General features: G+C 34.4%; 1 protein-coding gene and 1 long non-coding RNA gene across 2 annotated transcripts in view; one reads left to right on the forward strand and one right to left on the reverse strand.

The window, feature by feature from the left end:
- Positions 1 to 9551: 9551 nt before the first annotated feature.
- Positions 9552 to 22510, forward strand: part of LOC149553251 (HIPL1 protein) — a 98627-nt gene continuing 85668 nt past the window's right edge. The window contains exons 1-2 of the mRNA XM_089788713.1: positions 9552 to 10163; positions 10265 to 10428. Coding sequence (XP_089644839.1) covers positions 10061 to 10163; positions 10265 to 10428 — 267 coding nt within the window. The 5' untranslated portion in view covers positions 9552 to 10060. The remainder of the gene's footprint in view (positions 10164 to 10264; positions 10429 to 22510) is intronic.
- Positions 15195 to 22510, reverse strand: part of LOC149553252 (uncharacterized) — a 93871-nt gene continuing 86555 nt past the window's right edge. Inside the window, exon 4 of the long non-coding RNA XR_016353057.1 lies at positions 15195 to 15599. This is a non-coding gene — a long non-coding RNA (uncharacterized LOC149553252). The remainder of the gene's footprint in view (positions 15600 to 22510) is intronic.

Genomic DNA, 22510 nt, shown 5'->3' on the forward strand with positions numbered 1-22510 from the left:
AAAATTATTTATATAAAAGTTATTGGGGGGTTTTATTTTGTTTTAATAACAATTTTTAAAAAAAATAAAATTTAAAAAAAATAGGGAGGGGTGGGCTCACCATTTTTTAAGCGGTGGTACCGTTGCTAATCGTAGGGTACTGCGACAACAGTAGTACAAAGTATTACTGCAACCACAGGCACCCTGCGAGAGAAGGGTGGCTGCACAGTCAGAAGGCTGTCGAGCCTTTTCAAATAAATGTGTTTCATTTTTTTTAAAGTTGTTTTTTGTTTATTAAATATTGAATTTATTAAATTTTAATAATATTATTTATTAGTAATTTTATTAATAAAATTTATTATTATTTATCAATTTTAATAAATAATTAATGAATGATTATATATAGTTGTTGTTTATATAATTATTAATTAATTTAATTAAATATAATTTAATTAAGTTTAATTGATAATAGAAGTTATTTAACAGAGTTGTAACTTTATTTAATTTTTATTAATAATTCTAATTTTAATGAAATTGTAAATTATTTTATTTGAAAATCAATAAGTATTATTTTAATAATTTGAATAAATAATTACCCTTAAGTTATTTGGAATAATGGACTTAAAATTGAATTAGTGCATTTGTGCATTTTATTCAAATATAAGAATGGGATAAATAGTAAGGGTTAATTTGTAAATTGTAGGTATTCGAAAACTTACATTGAACGAAAACTAAAACTTTATTGTTAACTCAACTATGTGCTTTCAAAATCAACCCAAACTATGCAACTACATTGTTATCAGTATGTTGCCTGTGTTTTGGGTTTGGGTTGACTAGAGTGTTGACCAGTTATAAGATGTCTACTAGAGGCTTGGAAGTTCTATGTTTGTGTTATTATGATGAATTGATCTTGATCTTTTAAACTCAATCATGGTAATGTGTTGGTATGCTCTATGATGAGTTTGATTATATTGTTGGTTATTAATTTCAGTGTCCTTGTGGGATAATGAGAGGGATGTTATGACATATTTGACTTAACCTTTTTGAGTCTTCGATCAATATTTTTGGGATGTTTTCCAACTGCTTGTAAAGAACTGATGGGTTATTGTGAATTATCTTTTGATGCTTTCCAGTCACTTGTATAGGACTGAGGTGATATTATATGATTATTTGATTTGTGATTTCATGAGCTTAGGGTAGGTTATCTATATGTAATGTCAGGAAGTGGCTTGCAATGGAGGCTGGGGCCCAAAGTGGTTGCCTGGGTAACCTATTGTAAGTTGTTTAATAAGTGAAAACACTACACTAAATGAGAGTAAAATTAACCTAATAAGTGTCTTTGTATGGTCTCACCCATGCCTTGAGAGCTAGTATAGACTAGGATGGGAGTAGAGAGAACGCTTGGTTGCGACCATGCATCGTTAGTATGCCTTGTCAGTACAAGAGGATACTAGTGTCGCATATAGTCACTAGGGGGCCGAGGTCAAGTTACGCTGCCAGGATAACTCTAGCGTTAATTCGTGTGATGACACTTTCTTGCTTACATAGTAGATTCCCTATGTGTCTTGGTGTGCCTCTAGGTCTAGATGTCGATTTATCTTGGAACCTTTGAGTTAGATTACTTTTAAAGTTTCCTAGACTTAGATATTACTTTTGATTTTTGGATTGATATCTTGTTTGGGACTTGAGACTATCTCCTTAGCATGGTGTCAGTGGGCCTTTTTGGGTTACCATGCGGTCGGGTGGTAGTGCTTTTTACTCTTACCATTGAGATTTGTTTGTCAATGCCATGGCTAGAGTTCGTTGTCTATTTTTCCTTTCATTCTATCTTTGTGTATTATGATGGATGCTTATATCTTTATGGTGGATGATCTCTACTTCTTGTATTGTACTTTGTTTCATGGATCCAAAAAAGATGATGTAACCTGTTTTAAATGTATATTCTTTTAGCCTTTCAACCCTGTGACATGTACAGTGGATGATTGTGCATTCCAAATTTTATTGCCAAGCGGCATTCAAAACAAATGTATATTATTTAAATGGACTTGGACTTGTAATTATTCTTTCATGTAGATGTGGTATTTATTAGACTTAGTATTATTTAAATTTAAATGTGACTCAACGTCTTGGGATCCTTAAGGAATGTAATCTATTATGTTTGCTTATGTATGATTGTATGTTATTGCTTCTGCTACTTTATGTTTGATGTGTATTCTTTAAAAAAAAAGTTTGGAAAACTTAGTAAAAATTTAGGTTAATTCTTTTGGATCCCTTGGCGAGGCATAACATATTGGAATGAATATTTGAAATTCTTAATGGGATTGAATGATTGATGATGCATGCCTTCAATAGGTACTTGCTTTCTTTATTTTTCCACAATAACCTTCTTAATAATATTTGCAAAAAGATAAGATTTGAAAATAAGAAGAAAAGGTCTCCTTTTATACACATTTTGGCATCCATATTTCACAAGGCTAACCCCAATTAATGGTAAAAACAAACAAACCCGTATATCAGACCCTTAACCACATAAATTACAATGCCCTAGGGAAAGGGCAATTTAGGTCGGCCTTGTCCAAGCATATTTATGTTGGCAACCAAGGATTAATTCCAAGCAAGGGTTTTGAAAACCATAGCCCACTTAGAAATTAGTGCAAATCCCAAGATATAAATATGCATGTGAATGACCTACGTGAATGATGAATTATGTTGTAGGATGAAAAATGAGAAATCGTTCATAAAAGTTAGAGAAAATTGGATTTGTGAACAAATAATATTGATTTAAAGGATGTAAAAAGGATAGGAGCGTTAGAAATTGTTCAGTGCTCCCCTCAGGATTCGTGACAAGGGCTTAACCACCTCCTGTGTACTGTAAGTTGAGTAGTTGTATCGGGCATTGAGATCGGTCTTTTGGTGCAATGACAACCCCACTCTAACAAATGGTATCAAAGCTTGGTCACAAGTTCGAATCCTTAGAGCCTTGGGTAACACTGAGGGGGAGATTGCTAGAAATTATTCAGCGATCCCCTTAAGATTTGTGACAATGGATTAACCACCTCCTATGTACTTTAAGTTGAGTGGTTGTATCGGGCATTGAGAGATCGGTCTTTTGGTGCAACGACAACCCCACTCTAACAAGGAGAATGTAAAATCGATGTGGGAAATTATACATACCAAAATGGGGCTAAAAATGAGTATCTAGTAGGGATGCTTACGTTTAAGGATGGTATATTTATTCTCCACTTTAGAGAAAGTAATGGTTTGTCTCATGCTCACAATAAAGTAGCATAAAGAGAAAGAGAGATAAATATGATCATGGGAAAATTGCAAGCATATAAGACATTGCAAAGTTTAAGGACATGAGCCCCATAACCAAGGATATTTACTTGCACATCTATATGCAAGGATATAGAAAGTAACAACCAATGCCTATAGCTTACTAAGATTTTGAGTCAGCTAGTTAAAGAGACCTCGATAGAGAAAATGTCTCAATGACTAGTATAACATTGAGAAAACTATTACAAGAGCACAAGGGGTCACCTAAAAAGAGAAAGAGCATATGTCAATGATAAGATAAGAATCCATGATTAAATCAAACATAAAAGTGTGTTACGATATGGAACCATGGAGGAGAAATCATGGATGGCACATGCTAGGCAATTTATGTCACACTAGGCAATCCATGAGAGAGAGAAGAGGGAGTAAAGAGAATTGATGATCTAGAAAATTGTGTTATGCTAGTCAACTCCACCTTGAAAAGTTTGCACCTGTTGGCAACTCGAATGAGTTGTGGCTTCGGAAATGTCAATTTTGAAAATGTTGTATCTTTGAAAATTCCTTTGTCATTAAGATAGTTTAAATAGTCTAGAAAATTATGTTATGCTAGTTCAACCAATCACATAAATATCTAAGGGAATTTGCTAAAAATATACGCGAGAGAATGATCTAGCCCTAGAAATTTGTGTTATGCTATTACACTCTTCCTAAAAAGGAAAATTCAAATGGTTTATCAAATGGTATTATGCTAGTCAACCAATCCTAAAAATGTAAAAACAAGATTACATGGGCCTAGAAATTTGTGTTATGCTAGTGCACTCTTCCTATCATAACTAAAGTGATCAAAATGTGTGCAATAAGAAGATTGTGTATGCCCTCGATAAAATGGATAAAACAAGTACTATTTTGACATCTCAAGGAAAATAAGAACAAGGATAAAGTAATGTTAACACTAAGATAGTATGTACAAGAAACACCTAATCCAAACCAAAGAGGTCACAACTCATATGAGGTCATGGAAGTGATGAATGCAAAGATATACCATGAAAAAAATGTAAAAGGGATCCTTGTGAATGATGATGCACTATTAGTCTCAAAGGTAATGATGTGTCTACCATGGAACCCCAAATTTGAAACAATGAACAAGGTTATAATCAAGGATGTATATACTTAATTCCAACCAACATTTATATGTATCACTAGATATTGCATAATAGACAAATGTAACTTAACCAAGGGAAAGTGTACCTTGAAGAAGATGAGAAGGATTGATTGGATACCCTTGCCCCTAAGTGTGAAGATAAGGATAAGGAGGAAGACATATTATGCTAATCATAAAGTATGATTATGATATGCATTATGGGAGCCCCCAAGGAATAGGTTAATCAATGTTACATAGTGCGGAGCAACATAATAGGGACTTGGATAACAAATTTTTATTGAGAAATAACTCGTTGAGACATGATTTACTAATAATAAAATTATCAATGAGTTATTTAATTTAGTAATGTAAGGATTGACATTAATTACTAGATTGATCATGATACTGATAATACGTGCAAAAAAGGAAGATCCATAAGAAGTTGATTACATTTTTTTTCATTTAGGTATAGTAAGTACATTGGCATGTAGAAGTTTAGGAAAAATCATTGCTTGTTTAAAGATAGTTATAAAAGTATTAGATGACAAAGGAGACGATGCAGAAAAAGGAGGAGACTCGTAACCAAATGATTCAATATGTTTCTAACTATTTGCAATGCTTCGTTGTGCGTATCCCGCACCATGGTTGGGACTATGGTTCATGACAATGTTAATAGTAATGTTTGCAGATTCTTGTAAGGATTAAATTCTAATACATAATAATGTTCATGCACCTCATTTTATAAGGGAACTTGAATGTCGTGTTCATGTTTTCCACATCCATTCCCATTGAACCAATCTATCGTTAATAAATTGCAAACAGGAGCATAATGAGAAGCCATATAAGAAAGACTTGATGGAGCATCATATGTCACTATGTCATAACCATCAAATTTGATAGTCTCTAAAGATTCATTAGGAGGGAAAGAAGCGACAAATGTTTTACTAAGCATATTAGAAAGTTGAGTTATTGCCTTGGATTATTTGTTAGGTTTAGATTGTTTGAGTTCCAATGTGTAGATTTTGTATTCTCCAATATAAATAAGGTTGTGTAAACACCCAAAATTGTCCCTTCATACATATTGATTCATTTAATATTTCCTATAGCACTATACTTAATTATTAATTAATTATTTATATCTTTTATATTGAACTACCTATTTAATTATATTTATTTAATTAATTATGTTCATTTTCCTAATCTATTTAAATCTAATTTAAATACCTTCCAAATTCAATTTAATACATGTTTCTCCATAAACCACATTTAAACAAATTCTACTTATTTATTCCCCTTACATGATTATCTCTTGCTAAACCAAATTAAATTAAATCTTATTTAATTTAATCCTAATCTAGCCCTAGATCCTATCCTACACATATCATTCACATGATAATAGACCTACCCACTAATTAACTAAGGTTAATCAGGCTAGTTTTAGGATTCCAAACTTTTCAATATTAATTATTTACTCACATGTGTGTGAGCGACGTTCCCAAGGAATGATCTTTCCAGTCATTTCAGGTTATATCCTCCAAAAAAGGCGCTGCTACACACCTCTTACACTTTCTAAAAGTTTAATTTGGTCTTTTCCCTCTTACATCTCTTACAATGTCTTACACAAGTACCCTAAAGTACTCTTGGCCCAACACATCATAAAGTTCTTCACACATGTGAAAGCAACTTTAACTTTTACATCCAAGCCCATGTCTCTCCTATGCAACTCTTATGTGGATGCCACATAGGTGTCATCTCCCCCAATCCCTCTCCTTCCATCCTAAAATCTACAAATAGGAGCCCACACTCGGTACATTGTATCCATCTTTCATTTGAAGAATCATAATGCTAGTTTTATTTTAGAGCATTTTAGAAATATCATGTTAGTTCTTAGGTTTGAGTCTTCATAGCAAGTTAGCTTAATCTTTAACCCATGTTAGTGTGATAGTTGCATTCTCATGCTAGCTACACTTGCATCATTGTTTGTAACTAGTTCCTCATACTAATTTGCATTCTTCTTGATCTCCATTAGTTTTGCATTTAGGCTTCACAGTCCATATTTGAAAGATTGTATGAGATCTTATTTGTTGTGTTGGGACAGCACACCCAAAACACTCATCATGAGAAAATCAACAATTCATGGGTGCACATGTTGAGCTCTGAGGTTGTGAGTAAATATTTGGTGTAAATTAAGTGTAATGCAATGTTTAGTTTGGTATTTATTTTGATTTCATATATATATTTGATTTACTAACTTTTCCTTGTTTGAGCTTAATCCCAACAAGTCAAATTCTCTCACATATAGGTTGAAATGTAAGGATCCCTAATCATCATCCAAAAGGACACTAGTAGGAGAATCATCCCTAGTTTCTTGAACTTGTTTTTCTTCAATAGACGCATGTCTATTGCTTGATTCAATATTCAAAACCCTATTTTTTCTATCATCTAGAAGAAGCGTTTACATCAAATCATTGTAGACAAAATTTATTATTTGATGAAGAGTTGTGGGAATAGCATGCACAACATGTAAACAAGGTCTGGATCAACAAGTTCTAACAACTCCCACACGAGTTTAGACTACCCATCAACCCTCTAATATAATCTATTACAACATTCAACCAACTTGCTATATTAGACAAATTTCGTACTAACCCTTGCTCCAAGAGAGTTATGATCAATACATTACCAATGCAAAGATCATTCCATCTAGAAATGAAATATTTTCTTGACTACTAGACCCAAACAAGATTATTAAAGTTGTTAAGACGAACCCATGACTCTCTTTTGTCACATTTTCTTCATAGGGCACTTAATTCCTGTAGCCCTATCCAATAGCTATTTTGGCCCTAACTCCCCCACCTTTGACAAAGGGTTAAAAAACTCCCTTTTCATACCCTTTATGGGCCTTCAAATCTTAAAACAAAATCAATATGGGGTCCTTTGGATAAGAGGGCTCAAAACTTGGTGATCACACATACCTAAAGAGGGCAATTAGGTCTCCACCTACAAAGAAACTATCCTTCAAAACACTTTCCCAACACAACCAATACCATGGATGAATCTATCATGTCTCCAATACACAAAAACCATCACCTTGGACCAATATCAAACCTTTAGAATCTTAACATAAATTGATCGCTGACATTCCCTTAGAGATCAAATTTTTGAGCTAATGGGACATTAGGTCTTTATCACCATTTTGTGAAGGTTTCAGACCAGTTTGGTCAAAACACCTATAACTTGCTCCAAACTTAATGGATCTTGACCAAACGAAGTGCAAATGAAAGATAAATCTCAATACTATCTAGACATATGCATTAGAGTTATCTATCAATCTATACATGTGCACACCATAACAAAATACTGATGTGATAAACATATTAATATTTATTAATGGCAATCAAATTCTTATCAACATTACATACCTCAACCCAAAGAGGCATATATAGACCTATTTTAAGTTCCTCAATCAATCCCAACTAGTTTTTGAACCAAGTAGATGTTGGGATTACATTTTGCTTATTCTTGACAAAAAATCACAAGTTGCTTTGCAACATTTACAATTTTTGCACTTTAAGCATCATATGCCCCTACATCACTACTAGCATGCCAAATATGGCTTACAAACATGAAATACAACAATCCTACCTCATTCCCACACATTTGGGATGTTTGACCCACTTTGACTAGTTAGGGCCAAAATTACAATGCAAGATTAACTAGGCCTTTAAGCCTTACAAAGTGACTCAACAATTATAAAATTGATACAAAATGGTCCTAAGGACCTTAATACATTCCAATGCTTCATAAATGACCATATTTTAGTCAAATTCTTCAAAAAGCCCTATGTCTTCATGGGGTGCTCTACATCACTAAGGTAGTTCTCTAAATAACCACCCGAATATTTTTCATTATTTTGTGTGTAGGTTCATTGAGGTACATGTTTGAAACATCTAATTCATCATCTTTATTGGCTCATAGTTATCCTTGTGATATCATCTCTTTCTTTCTCCGTGCCTCTCATAGCATAAACCATACTTTGTTGTCATATTTAATCATTAACATAGTTATACTTTGTCTAGCTTCTAACTTTCATTCACTATCTTTTTTTGCTATCTATAAAGGATGCTAGTGTGCCGCATCATCATCTTATATCCATGTTGTCATCTGTGACTCACATTGGCATGGTTGTGAGCTTCTAGAGTTTGGAGTTTGTTTTTCATAATTAGCTCTTTCAATTTTAGTAGTCTAAATAACTTTATCTATTAAACTGCTAGAGTTATTTATGTTTTAATATATTCTAGCATATTACTTGTCTTAATTGTTTTCAATCTATTCGCATCAAACACTTTAGATTAGCTAGGACTTTCTTCAACAAAAAACACATTTGATCCCTCTAGCTTTGTGTAATAGTTTATGTGATGTGGCACAAGGAAAGGTTCATCCCTTGAGACTTTAATCTCTCTCTAGGTCAGTGCACTTTTCCTTCTCCACACAAACATTCGTGTCTTTTATTACTTCTTGGTTACATGACAAAGGCGCCTCTTGTTGGCTAAGTAGTAGCAAGGCCCCCTTTTGAATCAATCTCTCGTATAATGAATGAGATTGAACTTAATAAGGAACAAATTGGACTTCCTTGATAGCAAGAATCTCCCAAAGGGTTGGTAGAAACTCACTATTTGTATGTTGTCACCTCCTCTCTTGATCTATAGAGATTTAACTATGTTGTGTTTTGGGTTGGTAGAAGCTCACTATTTGTGAGTTGTCACCTCTACCTATTGATTCAATCTCTTGCTATATAAGGATTTGAATACAATTTGTTTTTTATTTTTTCCTTCAAGGCTTCACCTTAGACTTTTTAGAATATGATTTCTTTCTATGATTTTTCTTAAACTCATATAAAAAAAAAAAAAAATTCTAAAATATTATATTAGATACTTATTCATCAAATTCTATGTTAGATATAATTTACACCTCATTCACTCTTAACTTAATTTTATGATCCTTGAATATCAAATACTGATTTCTAATATTATATTTGTATACAAAAACATACAATAAAATATTATAAACTATATATATATGTATATATAATCCTTTGTAATATTTTATAGTCTGCCAAAAGTCCCTCACGAAATGCTGTCTCCTTAAAATTTTGAAGAATCTTGCCTGTATTTTACTACAGGCATACGACAATCGAATTTATACCCTAGACTTATAGAACTAGCCATTAATGAAACTTCAACTGGTTCATCCCCTTGCCTCGTCTTGTGTCCAGAGTCAAACTAGTGGGTCACACTTTTTTTAAATGGGTAGTTGGTAGCACATAAAAAAAAAAAAGAACTAGTCTTATGGGGAGAAGTTAGTGCGGTGGCCAGTTTGCATTCCCACAGGTTTTATAATTCTGCCTAATCAAGTCAACTGTCTCTTAATATTTGACTTTTGGGAACACAAGATTTAGCTTCCCATGTTTTGGCTTTTGTACTGAATCTTCTTCTAGAAATCTATGGGTACACTTCTATACACTTCGGGTCTCTCTTTGGTGTGAACAACTTGACACCACCCTTTCATTTACTCGAGAACAACAAAAAGCAATCGTTAGAACTTGGTTTGAACTACATTGAGGATTTTCATGTTTAAACCCGTCTGAATCATTCACGATTCATAATGGGCAGAGCCATAGCCTGTAAAGAGAATGTGGTGAATGCAGGATTTTTAATCCTTGTGTTTATCAACGCTTGCGCAGCTCTTCCCATGTGTATTGATTCAAGTCAGTGGATTTTTTTTTAACTCATTGAATTTTGTGTTTGCACAGTATCAATCATAATTTGTTGTTTGAAACAGCATGCTAATTTGATTTATGGATGGCAGGAGCTCCTCAGCCTTCAGCTTCTCTAAGTTTTTGCGCCGACGACGGGTATAAACAAAAAGGGTGCTGCAGCAAACAGGGAGACGCGAATTTGTTGAAGAAGTTTGAATATATGAATGTGTCCGATACAGAGTGTGCTGGATTTATAAAACAAATTCTTTGTGCTGTAAGTCACCATTTTAGTGCTGTTTTCTATAACTTACTCTTTTTATGTTTCTGACTGTACATTCTAATGGTTGCGAGTGGATGTGACATTTTTTATTGATGGGATATGAACCGACAGTAGTTTTTAATCTGGTTGCACCATTTAAGAGCCCGAATTTTGTTCAATAGCAATGTTTACAATTAATCTGATAATTGTAGACAACCACGTAGGACAAACACTAGATTTGCAACGTGAGAATCTTTGTGGTAAGTTTGCTACTGTGGTTCAACAAGTTAGAATGCTTACAAGAAATCTATCTGAAGAATGCTTACAGTTTTTAATCTGTTAAATCTAAGTTAGGTGTTGATTTCCACTACTGCGCAAGAATAAACAATTGAAATGGGAAAAAAAAAAGCAGTAATAAAATTGCATAGCAGCGGGAGTGTTTTTCAACATTCAGTGTAGAGAGAGAGAGAGAGAGAGAGAGAGAGAGAGAGAGAGAATTCAAACAAAGATAAAAGCTTTAAAGAGGAAAACTACAAACAAATTCCGAGTTTTCTGAATAAGAATGAAATCGTGCATTTTGTGGGCTCCTCCGAATTCTATACGAATGCCCATGGAGCCAAAACAGGAACCATAATTTACTGTAAGTCTGACTTATCTACTGAGATCTCGTGACATGAAACCACATACAGTGCCGTCAGGTCTGAAATCTATAGTTGTGTTGTTCACCAACTAGGTGAGAACGGCTAGATTTGTTTTCAACCCATAACTTGGAACACTTGGCAAAATTTTCATTTTCCAGCTTTAGGACCACTGGAAAGTTCCAAGCAAAAGGGACTATCCTTTGAAAAGGGGAATGCTACGAGATGTGTTCTCCTATCTAGACTACAATTAGAAGAGGCGAAGACAGCTACTAAAGATATGAAGAATGACAAGTCTCCAGATCCTCATGGTCTCCTGGCAACGTAGATCCCTCCATGAATGGTGATGTAAACTGATTTTTTTCCAAACCGGTTAGTGGGTTACAGCCAGAAAACAGGCGTCAAGTTTATGAATCTATGCATGCGCCTCAATTTCTCTAATCCATTAAATCTAGGAATATCACTTTTGCAATCTGAAATCAGTTTAAAGTTGTGGAGCAGTTATTTATTCGTTGCAACACATGTCCACTATCTCATCTTGTGTCAGAAATTTTCAAAAGTATGATTCAAATTGTGATAGTGGATCATGGAGTGTGATCCAAAACACTGATGCACAATATTTTTACACAGTTGAATTCAGAAATCACGTACAACAGTTGTTATGGACTGTGCAAATCTGTTAAGTCAAAGTATGATTCAATTTGATATTAGCAAGAGTGGTCACTAAATGCTTTTTATTACTTATTTTATTGGATCCTCCTTCTACCCTATGTTCTTGTATTCCTCCATCTCTTATGAGAAGGTTTGTAGCTCAGGGGAAGACTTTCTTTTGCATCAACTCCAATGCTGTTAATTCAGATCTATGTGGAGGGTGATTAGAAGAAGAAAGTCTATTATTCATGTTCAGCAAGATTTGTGCAATTCATCTCAAATCATTGTTCCTATAGAAAGAACTTCCAGCTTGTTATTCTATTGAATAATAGATGTAAATTTATACAATAGTTGACCCAACAATATTCCTAAATGACTGCTAATTAGATTGACAATAAACTACTTCATGATTGACTACACACACAAACTTGACAGCTAACTAAAACTTATGAACACCTAACTCAAACACATCTACAATAAGAACTTGATTCAAACTAGAACTCTTTGACTCAATCTTAAACTAAACTTGTGTTGCCAACAACTGAACAAGGCTTGCCACATGTGCAACAATTATGATTGACTACCATTGGAACATTAACTCCAACACCCCCACTTAATGTGACAACTAAAGGAAACATTATCTAGAAATTATACTTTGAAAATATGTCATATAAGAGTAAGAATTTCTCATAGTTATGCAGCTATCATCCAGCTTTGAAACACCATTGAACACCCCATCTCCACATGAAATGTCTCATAAACGATGCCAAGCTTCCAGACTTTCAGATCCCCCTAAACTATTGGACACACCATCTCCAAACTTCCAGCTTGTTATTCTATTGAATGATAGATGCAAATTTATACAATAGTTGATCCAACAACATTCCTAAATGACTGCTAATTAGATTGACAACAAACTACTTCATGATTGACAACACACACAAACTTGACAGATAACTGAAACTTATGGGCACCTAACTGAAACACATCTACAATAAGAACTTGATTCAAACTAGAACTCTTTGACTCAATCCTAAACTAAACTTGTGTTACCAGCAACTCAACAAGGCTTGCCACATGTGTAACAATTATTATTGACTATCGTTGGAACATTAACACCAACACCTATGAGCTCTTGCTTGTCTCTGTCCATTATAGAAACGGTGTTATAACTTCAAAGGTTGGCAAAATCACAGCCTTGGTATATAGGAAATGAATTGCAATGACAAGTAGATAAACCAACAAACCTATAATTGTTTATCGTACAAATATTTTCAATGAAATTGTTGACTTTGTACCCATTTATAAACTAAAAGCTAGAGAAACAAATTAGAATAAGACTTCATGCAAATTAAGATAACTCAAAACCATTAATCACATAGTTCATAAACAAAACCATCAAAGCTTTCATGCAAAACACTCCCAATTGTATGGAGTTCTGGGCCAACTTAATCACGTAATTACTGCATGAAGCAAAAACATCCTTACCTTGATATTTCTGATCATAATTATGGACAAATTTAAAGCCCTATCTTGTAATTAGAAACACCTATAAATTATAATTATAGGCTTCCTCCAAATATACCCCCTTCCCTGCTTAATCCTACTAAAGCATGTCTTCATTTGCACTGCATTTTCCTAGAGTATGCTTATGCTCTGTTCTTATCCTAGAGCTCTAGAATAGAATTGTGCTTCATTCGCAGCTTTTCCTTCTAGAATAACTTATTCTTTGTGCACATATAGCATTCTTTAATAAGTGTCTTCCTACTATAATACATTTAGTTCCATGACATCTCTAATGGCCCTATCCGTCTGGAAGTCTGTGATGCCAATATCTCCCATGCAGCATTAGTTGAGTCCAATCTATCATCTCGCAATGTATATTCAAACATTTGCAAGGCCATCTAACTTGTGCATCTGTTTTTTAAAGTATCATCCATCCATATAACCAAGATACTTGTGAGCAAAGCATTCTCAAGATGATGGGACCAAGGAACAAACTTGTCTTGGATAATGCAATGGTGAACCATCTATTCAAAATTGATCGTAGCACTAAAGCATAATATTTTTTACACTTAATATATACCCAATAACCCAGGCACTAAAACATCTAATCCATAAAAAATGAGTGTCAATAATTGCATTGAAGATGAAGATACGGAATATCCTAGATGTGTATCTGAAAGAATACATTTAATAAAGAGAACGTGGCATAACCCTTTCAAACAAATACTGACAGATCAGTAGATTCAGAGATGGTTTTTGAATTCCATATAATCAAACGGTGTTCTGATATCCATACCACCCTTAATAGTCAAATTGAAGTCTGGAAAGTGCACCCATGGGGATATTGTAATCATAAATTTCGTAGAATAGAAAGGGTATTTAACAGTGCTTTTAAACCATTCCAAGAGTGAAAAAGGAGCTGTGCGTCAACAAAATGAAGTAGAATAGCAATAAAACCATGGAGTATACAATATTACAAATATCATCAACTTTAGTACGACACAAAAGGTTGCTTTCAAGTGCTTGTAAATACGAGTCCAGTTGGTTATGGACCAGATATTGTTGGTTTTAGAGGCATATTCATTCCTGGGTGGTACAGCAGGGTACCCACCTTGCAGGGTCCAAGGGGACGGTGCCTTTTGTTTCCCTAGAAGACAACACCCTTTTGTGAGGGCATTGTATCATGGCCGTGTATTGCATTGGATTATATTGTGGGGAAACTATGATAGAGAGAAGAGGAAGTTGCAGTGGATATGCTGTAGGCTGTGTCCCTTCAGTTCTTGTTGGATATTTATAAAGGAAAGGACTGACTATTTCTCCATGGACATGGCCCTTATAATGTAAACCACATTATCTGTGCCTCTATGGTTTTGTGTTATTATTGTGTTTTAGCTGAGTTATTGGGTTTGCACACTGGATCCTCAAACCAGGTCCAGGTGTGAACCTGTTACGGGTACGCGTGGGGGTTCTCGCTGGATTTGGACAAGGTCCGTGCCCAGCCCTGTGGGTCCCCAAGTTCATGGACCCACAGACCCGTGTGGACTCTGCCCGAACCCAGAAAAATATATTTGAGATTTTGAAATTTTTAAAATTTACCTATGGTTATTAATGACTCCCAGTTTTTCAGCATATATGCCTTCACTCAGTCGTATGTAGTTCGTTGCTCTAATATCATAGAAATGATATGGATTTGTTCATCTCTATCTTATGTGATTTTTTTGGTCAGTCTGTTGTGTTGATATTCTTAGTTTGTAAGCAATATTATAGGATTAATATTGATTTATCAGTAATAACTATCAAATGTAATTCTCAAGTCTTAGCATCATATTAAAAGTAGGCTGCAGCATACAGAGGATGTAGGTAGGCTTTTGTTTGTCTTAATCGAAGAAGCTGTAAATACCATTTACTCAATTATTGATCATTAACCAGAAAGATGATAGTTTGATCCAAATTGGATTACAATTGTACAATAGAATACCAGATCCATTTTCAAGGAGTGATTATCCCAATTTATTCATGATTAAATTGCCATCTATTAAAAATTCACAATTAGACTGTCTATTAATGTTTATCTCTTGCATTTGGCATTGATAAAATCATACTATGAAATGATTTAGTTTTACAATTATGTATATTTCTCTGTTTTTTTTGTATATATAATGCTACATACACAGAGATTCATATTAACCATAATAATAAATAAATAAAAATCAGAAACCCATGTATCGGGTTCTCATATCTGAACCCGTCCTCGAACACAAACCGGTAACTTATTGTTTTCGTTTTGCATTCATTTTATTATATACTGCTCTACAACTCCAATTGTAAGAAATCCAAGAAAGGGCACCCCTATTTGTGTAACATCCACTTTTTTCCAGCCTTATTTAACAACTATCACATCATTGAAGACAATTACCATATTCATAAGCATGAGAAGGCAGTTATAACAGCTATATTACATGTTCATATGAAAGAGGTTAATAATTATAATCAGTTTAACAAAAATATCTTAACTAACAATTGAAGGAGTATTCATTCAACAAATATGATGCATATAACTGCCATCGTAACCAACTGGTACTTAATGGAAGATAGATCTTTTCTACTAATAAAGATACGTTACTTTTCACAATCACATGAAGACAATTTTACAACTACTTGACATATTCAGATGGAAGAGAACCAACGGCTATAATCGATTAACTGGAAAGAAAATAACTGAATAAAGGATATTAATCATCTAACATATCTTCAACTTGAAATTGCAAACTCGTAAAACTAAAATCCCTGTTACTAGAAGATATCTGAATGCATATCATATCTCTATCTTGTGCAAGTCTTGGAATCTGGTGGAGAGGAGAAGCATTGCCAAGGGCTTAACCTCCCAATCATGGACCCCTAAATATACCCACACAATCTCTACTACAAAAGGTCCTCCCTACCCCGAGAATTAGGCTTGGGACACCATTGTTCAGCCACTGAGCATCTTGGTGTTAAAGTGCCAACCCACCGCTTGACTAGACTACAAGACCTATACAATGGACTACCATGAGCTAACACAGGTTTTTAAACCAATCATAATTACTTGCTTGAGTTATTGATGGCTCTTTTCTTTTTATCATGCAGGAATAAACCATCATTCAATGATTGCCATTCTACACCCTTCATCTCGACCATGTTGATCTTCCTGGATGATGCACTAGATGGATGTATGAACATTTGTAATCACAACCAATATTTCTACTAAACTGACTTTGGCTTTCACAAAAGAAGTCTAGATGTTTGAACATTTAAATGCAAGGACAATATTTGTGTCACTTAGACATTTGGCATAATGAAAGATAACCGAATGCTAAATATCACTTGCACAGGCAATACATGTGACTTTCTCTCACTGACATAGTAAATATCGCTGAATGTTAAAGCATTTTATGCACAACTAATGCATCATCCATTTAGGCACTCGCATCATATAAAGGTAACTGAATTTAAAAACAGTACAATTTTGATTCGCAAGCTGCTATTGCTTAATCTCATGCGATTTTTTTTTTTAAAATTCCTGTATAAGTTATGCTCCAATATTCATGATCTTGGAGATAGAGTTTCTTTAATGAGAGAATGCCACATTTCTAAATCACTCTCATGAAGTGTGCAATAAGAGAGTACATTGGTTCAATCATGATTGGACCTAATTAATACTTCATGATCAGCTTCAGATATGCCTCAATATAACTTTGAAATTTGAACATAATTTAACAATAATGATGATTGCATGACCTGAATAGTGGTTGATACTTGCACAGCCAAAATAGTCTGATTGAGCTCAGATGTTGAAACATCAAAGCTATGGAAGCACGATCGGTTACTGCCCTTAGATTAGGCACTACAATATTGATTTAACTGAACTTAATCGCCTGAAAAAGGTGTGAATGACTTACAAGAATGATGACTAAGCAAGAGTGCATAATATGAGAAACTCTGTATGTCGTGAGGTTTCTGCAGAGGCAAGAATGTTATAACAAAATGAGCTTTGTATCATACTTAACCTTCTCGGCTGCATGCTCAATTACAAGCAAGATTTGCAAAGGTGTCAAGGAGTTACAAGGTACAAGGCTATCGGTTCAATGTGGCAAAAATATTAAAGTGACCACTGAAATAATATAAGGCCAATGAAATAATATAGAAATATGGCCGCTCAAGATGAAATAATGAAACTAATGCCAAGAAGTAATAATAATATTGAAATATTGCCAAAAGTTGAAAATAATACAAAATGCCGATGACATGAAATAATATTAAACCCATTGCCATAAAATGGAAATAAATAATAAAACATTGACTTAGGATGGAATAATAATCTTACTCCTTATGTTTTATTATAATGATAGCTTACTTACTATATAAATTACAATTGATTTTAGTTCATTCACGCTTAAGTGAATACTTTTATTGTCTTATTAAATGTCTCGATCTAGTTAGCTTATGATACTCCCTTGGTGTTCCCCTGCTTGCCTAGCCATTTTATATTAGCCATGGTGGTCAAGAATCATACCTCTTGGCTCAATGGTAGGTGGTGACCCTATGCCCAATTCCTTCTTTGGCTATGCTTCCCCACTTCGCCTCGTTACTGCAAGTGAAGATTTATCATGGTAAAAACGTATTGCTCTTCATTTTACGAAGTCAAAATTATCATAGCATGTGAGCATATTAGCCATCTATTTCCAATTCACATATCGTCACAACGATTAACCAGTGTAACCTGGGTGCATGCACCGAGGTCAAAAACCCCACACAATGGGTGTGTCGTCCCCGATGCAGGTATGTTGCGCAACCGAGTACCCCCAGTATAGCTAAACCGGTTCGCGCACTTGGTGGGACGCGGGGATGCGGGGGTGCAAAGGTACGCGGTTGAGGTGTGCCCAGGGTGTGCGTGAGTTGCAGCCGATGTGTTGCATGAAAAGTCAAAAAAAAAAAAAAAAAAAAAACTTTTTTGCTTTTGTTTTTTATTGTTTTTTCAACTATATTTGGTATGTTATATTGAAGTATCATTTCATACTTAAAATTTTCAGTCATATATGTATACTATGCAACCTCCCCACCCTCACCCCCCTCCACACCTTTGCCGCTACACCCCCGCCGTCCCCAGATTGAGGCCCTTTTTTTCCAATCTATACTTTATATCAGATAATTCTAATACTTTCCAAATTATAATTCATATCAAACTATATTTCCTTACCATTCAAAATATAATACCAAAATAATATAACTAATATATAAACTAAATAGCATTAAATACCCAATTCGCTAAACAAGCGGCACATTAAAAAGGAGGTGATCATTTAACACAACACTTGAAGTGCATATATTAATAAGGTCCCCGATGGACAAGGGGGCCATCGAAATAGGAGAAGAAATAAAAACAAAAGAAATAGGAATGAAGGCAATCATGTAAAGAGCATATTAGGTCGAAAAACAATATAAGGAGCAAACCGAAAAAAGGGTAGAAGAAATAAACACTTAAGCTGCCAATAATTTAGGAGATCCACAAGGGCCATATTAAGCCTAGGAAGAAAATAAAGAAGTAAGAAATATGGGTGAGAGCACATGGAAAGTAGGAGGATAATATCAAACAAAGGAATCTCTTCCCTTTTAAAAGCTACGTATAAACTTACCTCCTTTAGGTCTAAGAAAGTATTATATATGTTAGTATTAATAAGATGATTAGGAATAAGTAGTCATATAAGGAAGTAAGCTTGTCACAATGAGTCATAAATAAATTTAATATTAGTAAATTCATATTATTTATATGTTTAAGTCAAATATAATAGAATTAATAATGAATTGACATATTAATGAAATTGGTCATTATTTATAAAAATATTTCTTGTTTTATATAATTGTAAATATAAGAAGAGGAGTATGGATAATCATATATATCATAATGTTTATATGTTCCTCTTAGTATCAAGTTATGATAATATATGATTGGATACTTAATGCTAGAGGAAATTATATTTTTTAGTATAAGTTAAAAATTATTTACTTATTATTTTTATTTTTATTTTAAATTCAGTCTTAATTTTGGTTCATTCACATCCCTAGGTTATTATCAAAAGGAGTCTAAATATGGGATGTAACAAGGGTTACCAGAGCATGATCTTGTCATCCTACCGTGTAGAAGAAGATATATAAAAAAAATTGCCATGAAAGGTTAGCATAGAGGATAGAAGACATGAACCAATGAACAAATTGTCACAACCCTATTATTGAACTTTGCACGTATAAGAGGAAGATAAGTTAATGTAATCAATAATAGTCATGATAATAAAAAGAGATAAGTTTCTTTTTTTGAATTATGCATATGATTTTTAAGTTAAATATTATGTGTTAAATATTGAAATATATTTTTATCAATTTACATAAATTGGTATTTATGATGATACATGTATTAGCTAAAGGAGAAATTATCCTCATAAGTACCATGCCAAGAATATAGGATAGAGGGTTTGCAAAGGAAAGGGAAATTAATCTAGTCATAGTGAGGAGAAGATTCTCAAAATGGACTATGTTCGTGATGTAGCCTCTGGGAGACTATTTCACACACCTTTAGCACAATGATTCGACCACCCTATGTTGAAGTCAGCCATGGAGTTTTGAGGATGTTCAACCCAAGTAATATCGAGCACTTTGTAAGTTGGACTTAATTGGTAAACATGATAATCAATAATTTGATCATTATTGTATTAAAATAATCAAAATAAAATTTATTAAAAGAGAGTAAAGGAACCCTACTATAAATGGCTTTCCTAATGGAGTCTACAATTAAGGGAGAATTGTAAGGGCACCCTATCACAAAAATAGTTAGGGGAGAACTGCCACCCCACTCCTTTGTGATAAAGGGAGAACAACTAGGGCACCCTATTGTAGTAGTACTAGTTAAGGGAAAGACAAAGAGGGGAATTACAAATAGCTTTCCTATGGAGTCTACAGTGAAGGGAGAATCACGAGGGTACCCTATCACAAAAATAGTTAGGGGAGAACTACTAAGGAAGCACCCTATTACTTTGTGATAAAGGGAGAACGACTAGGGCACCCTGTTGCAATACTAGTTAAGGGAAAGAAAACTTAATGTACCCTAATGCAAGAATCTTTCCTATGGAGTCTACAAAAGGGAGTACTACTAGGACACCCTGTTGTAGTACTAGTAAAGGGAAAGATGCTATGCGAGCCTTTTGGAAAAATACAAGACAAAAATCAGGACACTGCATCTTTCACAAATTAAGCTTTACAAGAACATTGTTAGCCATTAAAAACCACAAGATACCAAAACAATTTAAGGATCCTTTCTACATGACCAATTTTTAAAGTTTGACACTTGGGAGCTAAAAGCATGCTTACAGTTGGCTTTGATTGGGGATATGTAGTTGTAAAGTACATAAAGCATCCAACAATCGCTAGTAGTAGACCATTGTCGAATCCATTGGGGAAACATAGTCGGCATAAAGCAGACAACAAGAGACTGCTTGTAGAGAGTGCAGAGAACAAGGGAACACCAAACACCTAAGCTACCAGCAAGCCAAAACTGAGCAACTAAAACTAAGCACAACCAAAACTTGCAAAGCGGGAAGCTATTTACAAATATGTACAGGTGAGAGGATCTCACCATAGAAATAGAGTCAGGAAAAGCTTAGACAAATCCATTCACCGACTATGAGAAGAAAGAGCCTTTTTGGAACGAGTTGCATCTGGATGAGTCATCTAAATACAACCTACATTTGGAAAACTCCTTACTGCTGCAAACCAAACTAAATGTGTGCAAGAGCCTTATGAATTGATAACCAAACCTGAACAACCACATCTCGTCATAGACTTCTTCTTTTACCTAGGTTTCCAGCATGGAATTCTTAAGACCATCTCCAATCAATGGCAGAAAAATATTAGGCTCAAACATTTTCATAAGGAAAGTCATATCATCCATATGATTGGCATCAATAAGAGCCCAAATTCTGGAAAAATTTCAGCATTTACAACATACCCAGAATAAGAATATACTTCTTCTAGCATAGGAACGACATTTACTCGACTAGCCATTATATCTTACTCCAACCACCTCAGAAAACACTCTATCAAAGCCAAATGCATCAATCAAATCAATGTTTAAATCCTTACCCTTGGGATCTTCATACTTGGTTTCTGATAGAAACCTTTCAATGATCTCTTCTTCATCAAAAGAATTGGCACCCAAGCAAGTTGACGATGATCGAGGTTGTTCAACTTTCTCGTCATCATGAGGTGTTGCATACATCTCAGGTTTTTCTTTTACTTTCAAACTTGTAGAATCCAAAGAAGTCTCATTAAGACACATGTTTTCACTTTTAGCATAAGAGATTTCATGCAAGGAGCTAGGGGTTCTAAAACAACTTGATTTGAAAAACCACAATCATTCTCATATCAAGTAGAATGGAAAGCATCATTTTCAGATTGCACAAGTGCGTGAAAGGATTTATTTTTGAATTGGCTAGAGGGAGAAAAACTACCTGTACTTCTATCCTAAGAAAGAAGAATGGAATTAGGAAGGTTTTCTTCACTTACATATTCCAACCTTGCTGATGTTTGATCTTCATGAGGCTGCACCATTTATTTCTCAGAGGGTATGAGCATGCTCTCTGGGGTTCTATCTTCACAAGAAGTACCTCTTAGGTTGCTTGGGCATACTTGGGGCTGGGTTACTTCCTTACAATCATCAGCATGCTTTCCATTTCCACCTTTTCCAAGCAGATTTCCCGAACTATAGGGTTGCCTCTCAGGGCATGATCCTACTTCATCTTTATCACAAGCTTTATTAGAAAAATCTGGAAAAGATTCATCAAGAAGATCAGATAGCATAGTATCTTCAAAAGAAAAGGATTCCAGAATAGGGTCATTATATACTCTTACAGATAGAGGATTATTTCCATCATAATCTTCCATAAAACAAAAAGCTTCATATTTAGGTTGTGTAGGAGTTTGAAATTTTTCACTCTCCACATCCATAGCAGCAGGGTGGTCTTTTGAAGTTTTAAAACTAAGACTTTCAAATTTTGGAAGGAAAGAAAAATTATGTGCCACATTTTCTTTCGAGCTTATCATATTTCCAAAACCTTGCTCATTTGGACTCACCCATTCTTGCTCTTCAAGGGGCTCTGAGGTTTCTTGCTGAACTTCTTGCTCACTCATAACAAAGAAGTTGTATGAGAGCGAGGATATTAGAATGACTGGAGGTTTTTCATCACCAACCTCCAGTTCCTCTTCAAGTTGTTGCA

This window comes from Cupressus sempervirens, chromosome 6 (genome assembly GCF_028749045.1).
Source record: "Cupressus sempervirens isolate cs-2001-9-10 chromosome 6, ASM2874904v1, whole genome shotgun sequence".
NCBI classification, from domain to species: Eukaryota; Viridiplantae; Streptophyta; class Pinopsida; order Cupressales; family Cupressaceae; genus Cupressus; species Cupressus sempervirens.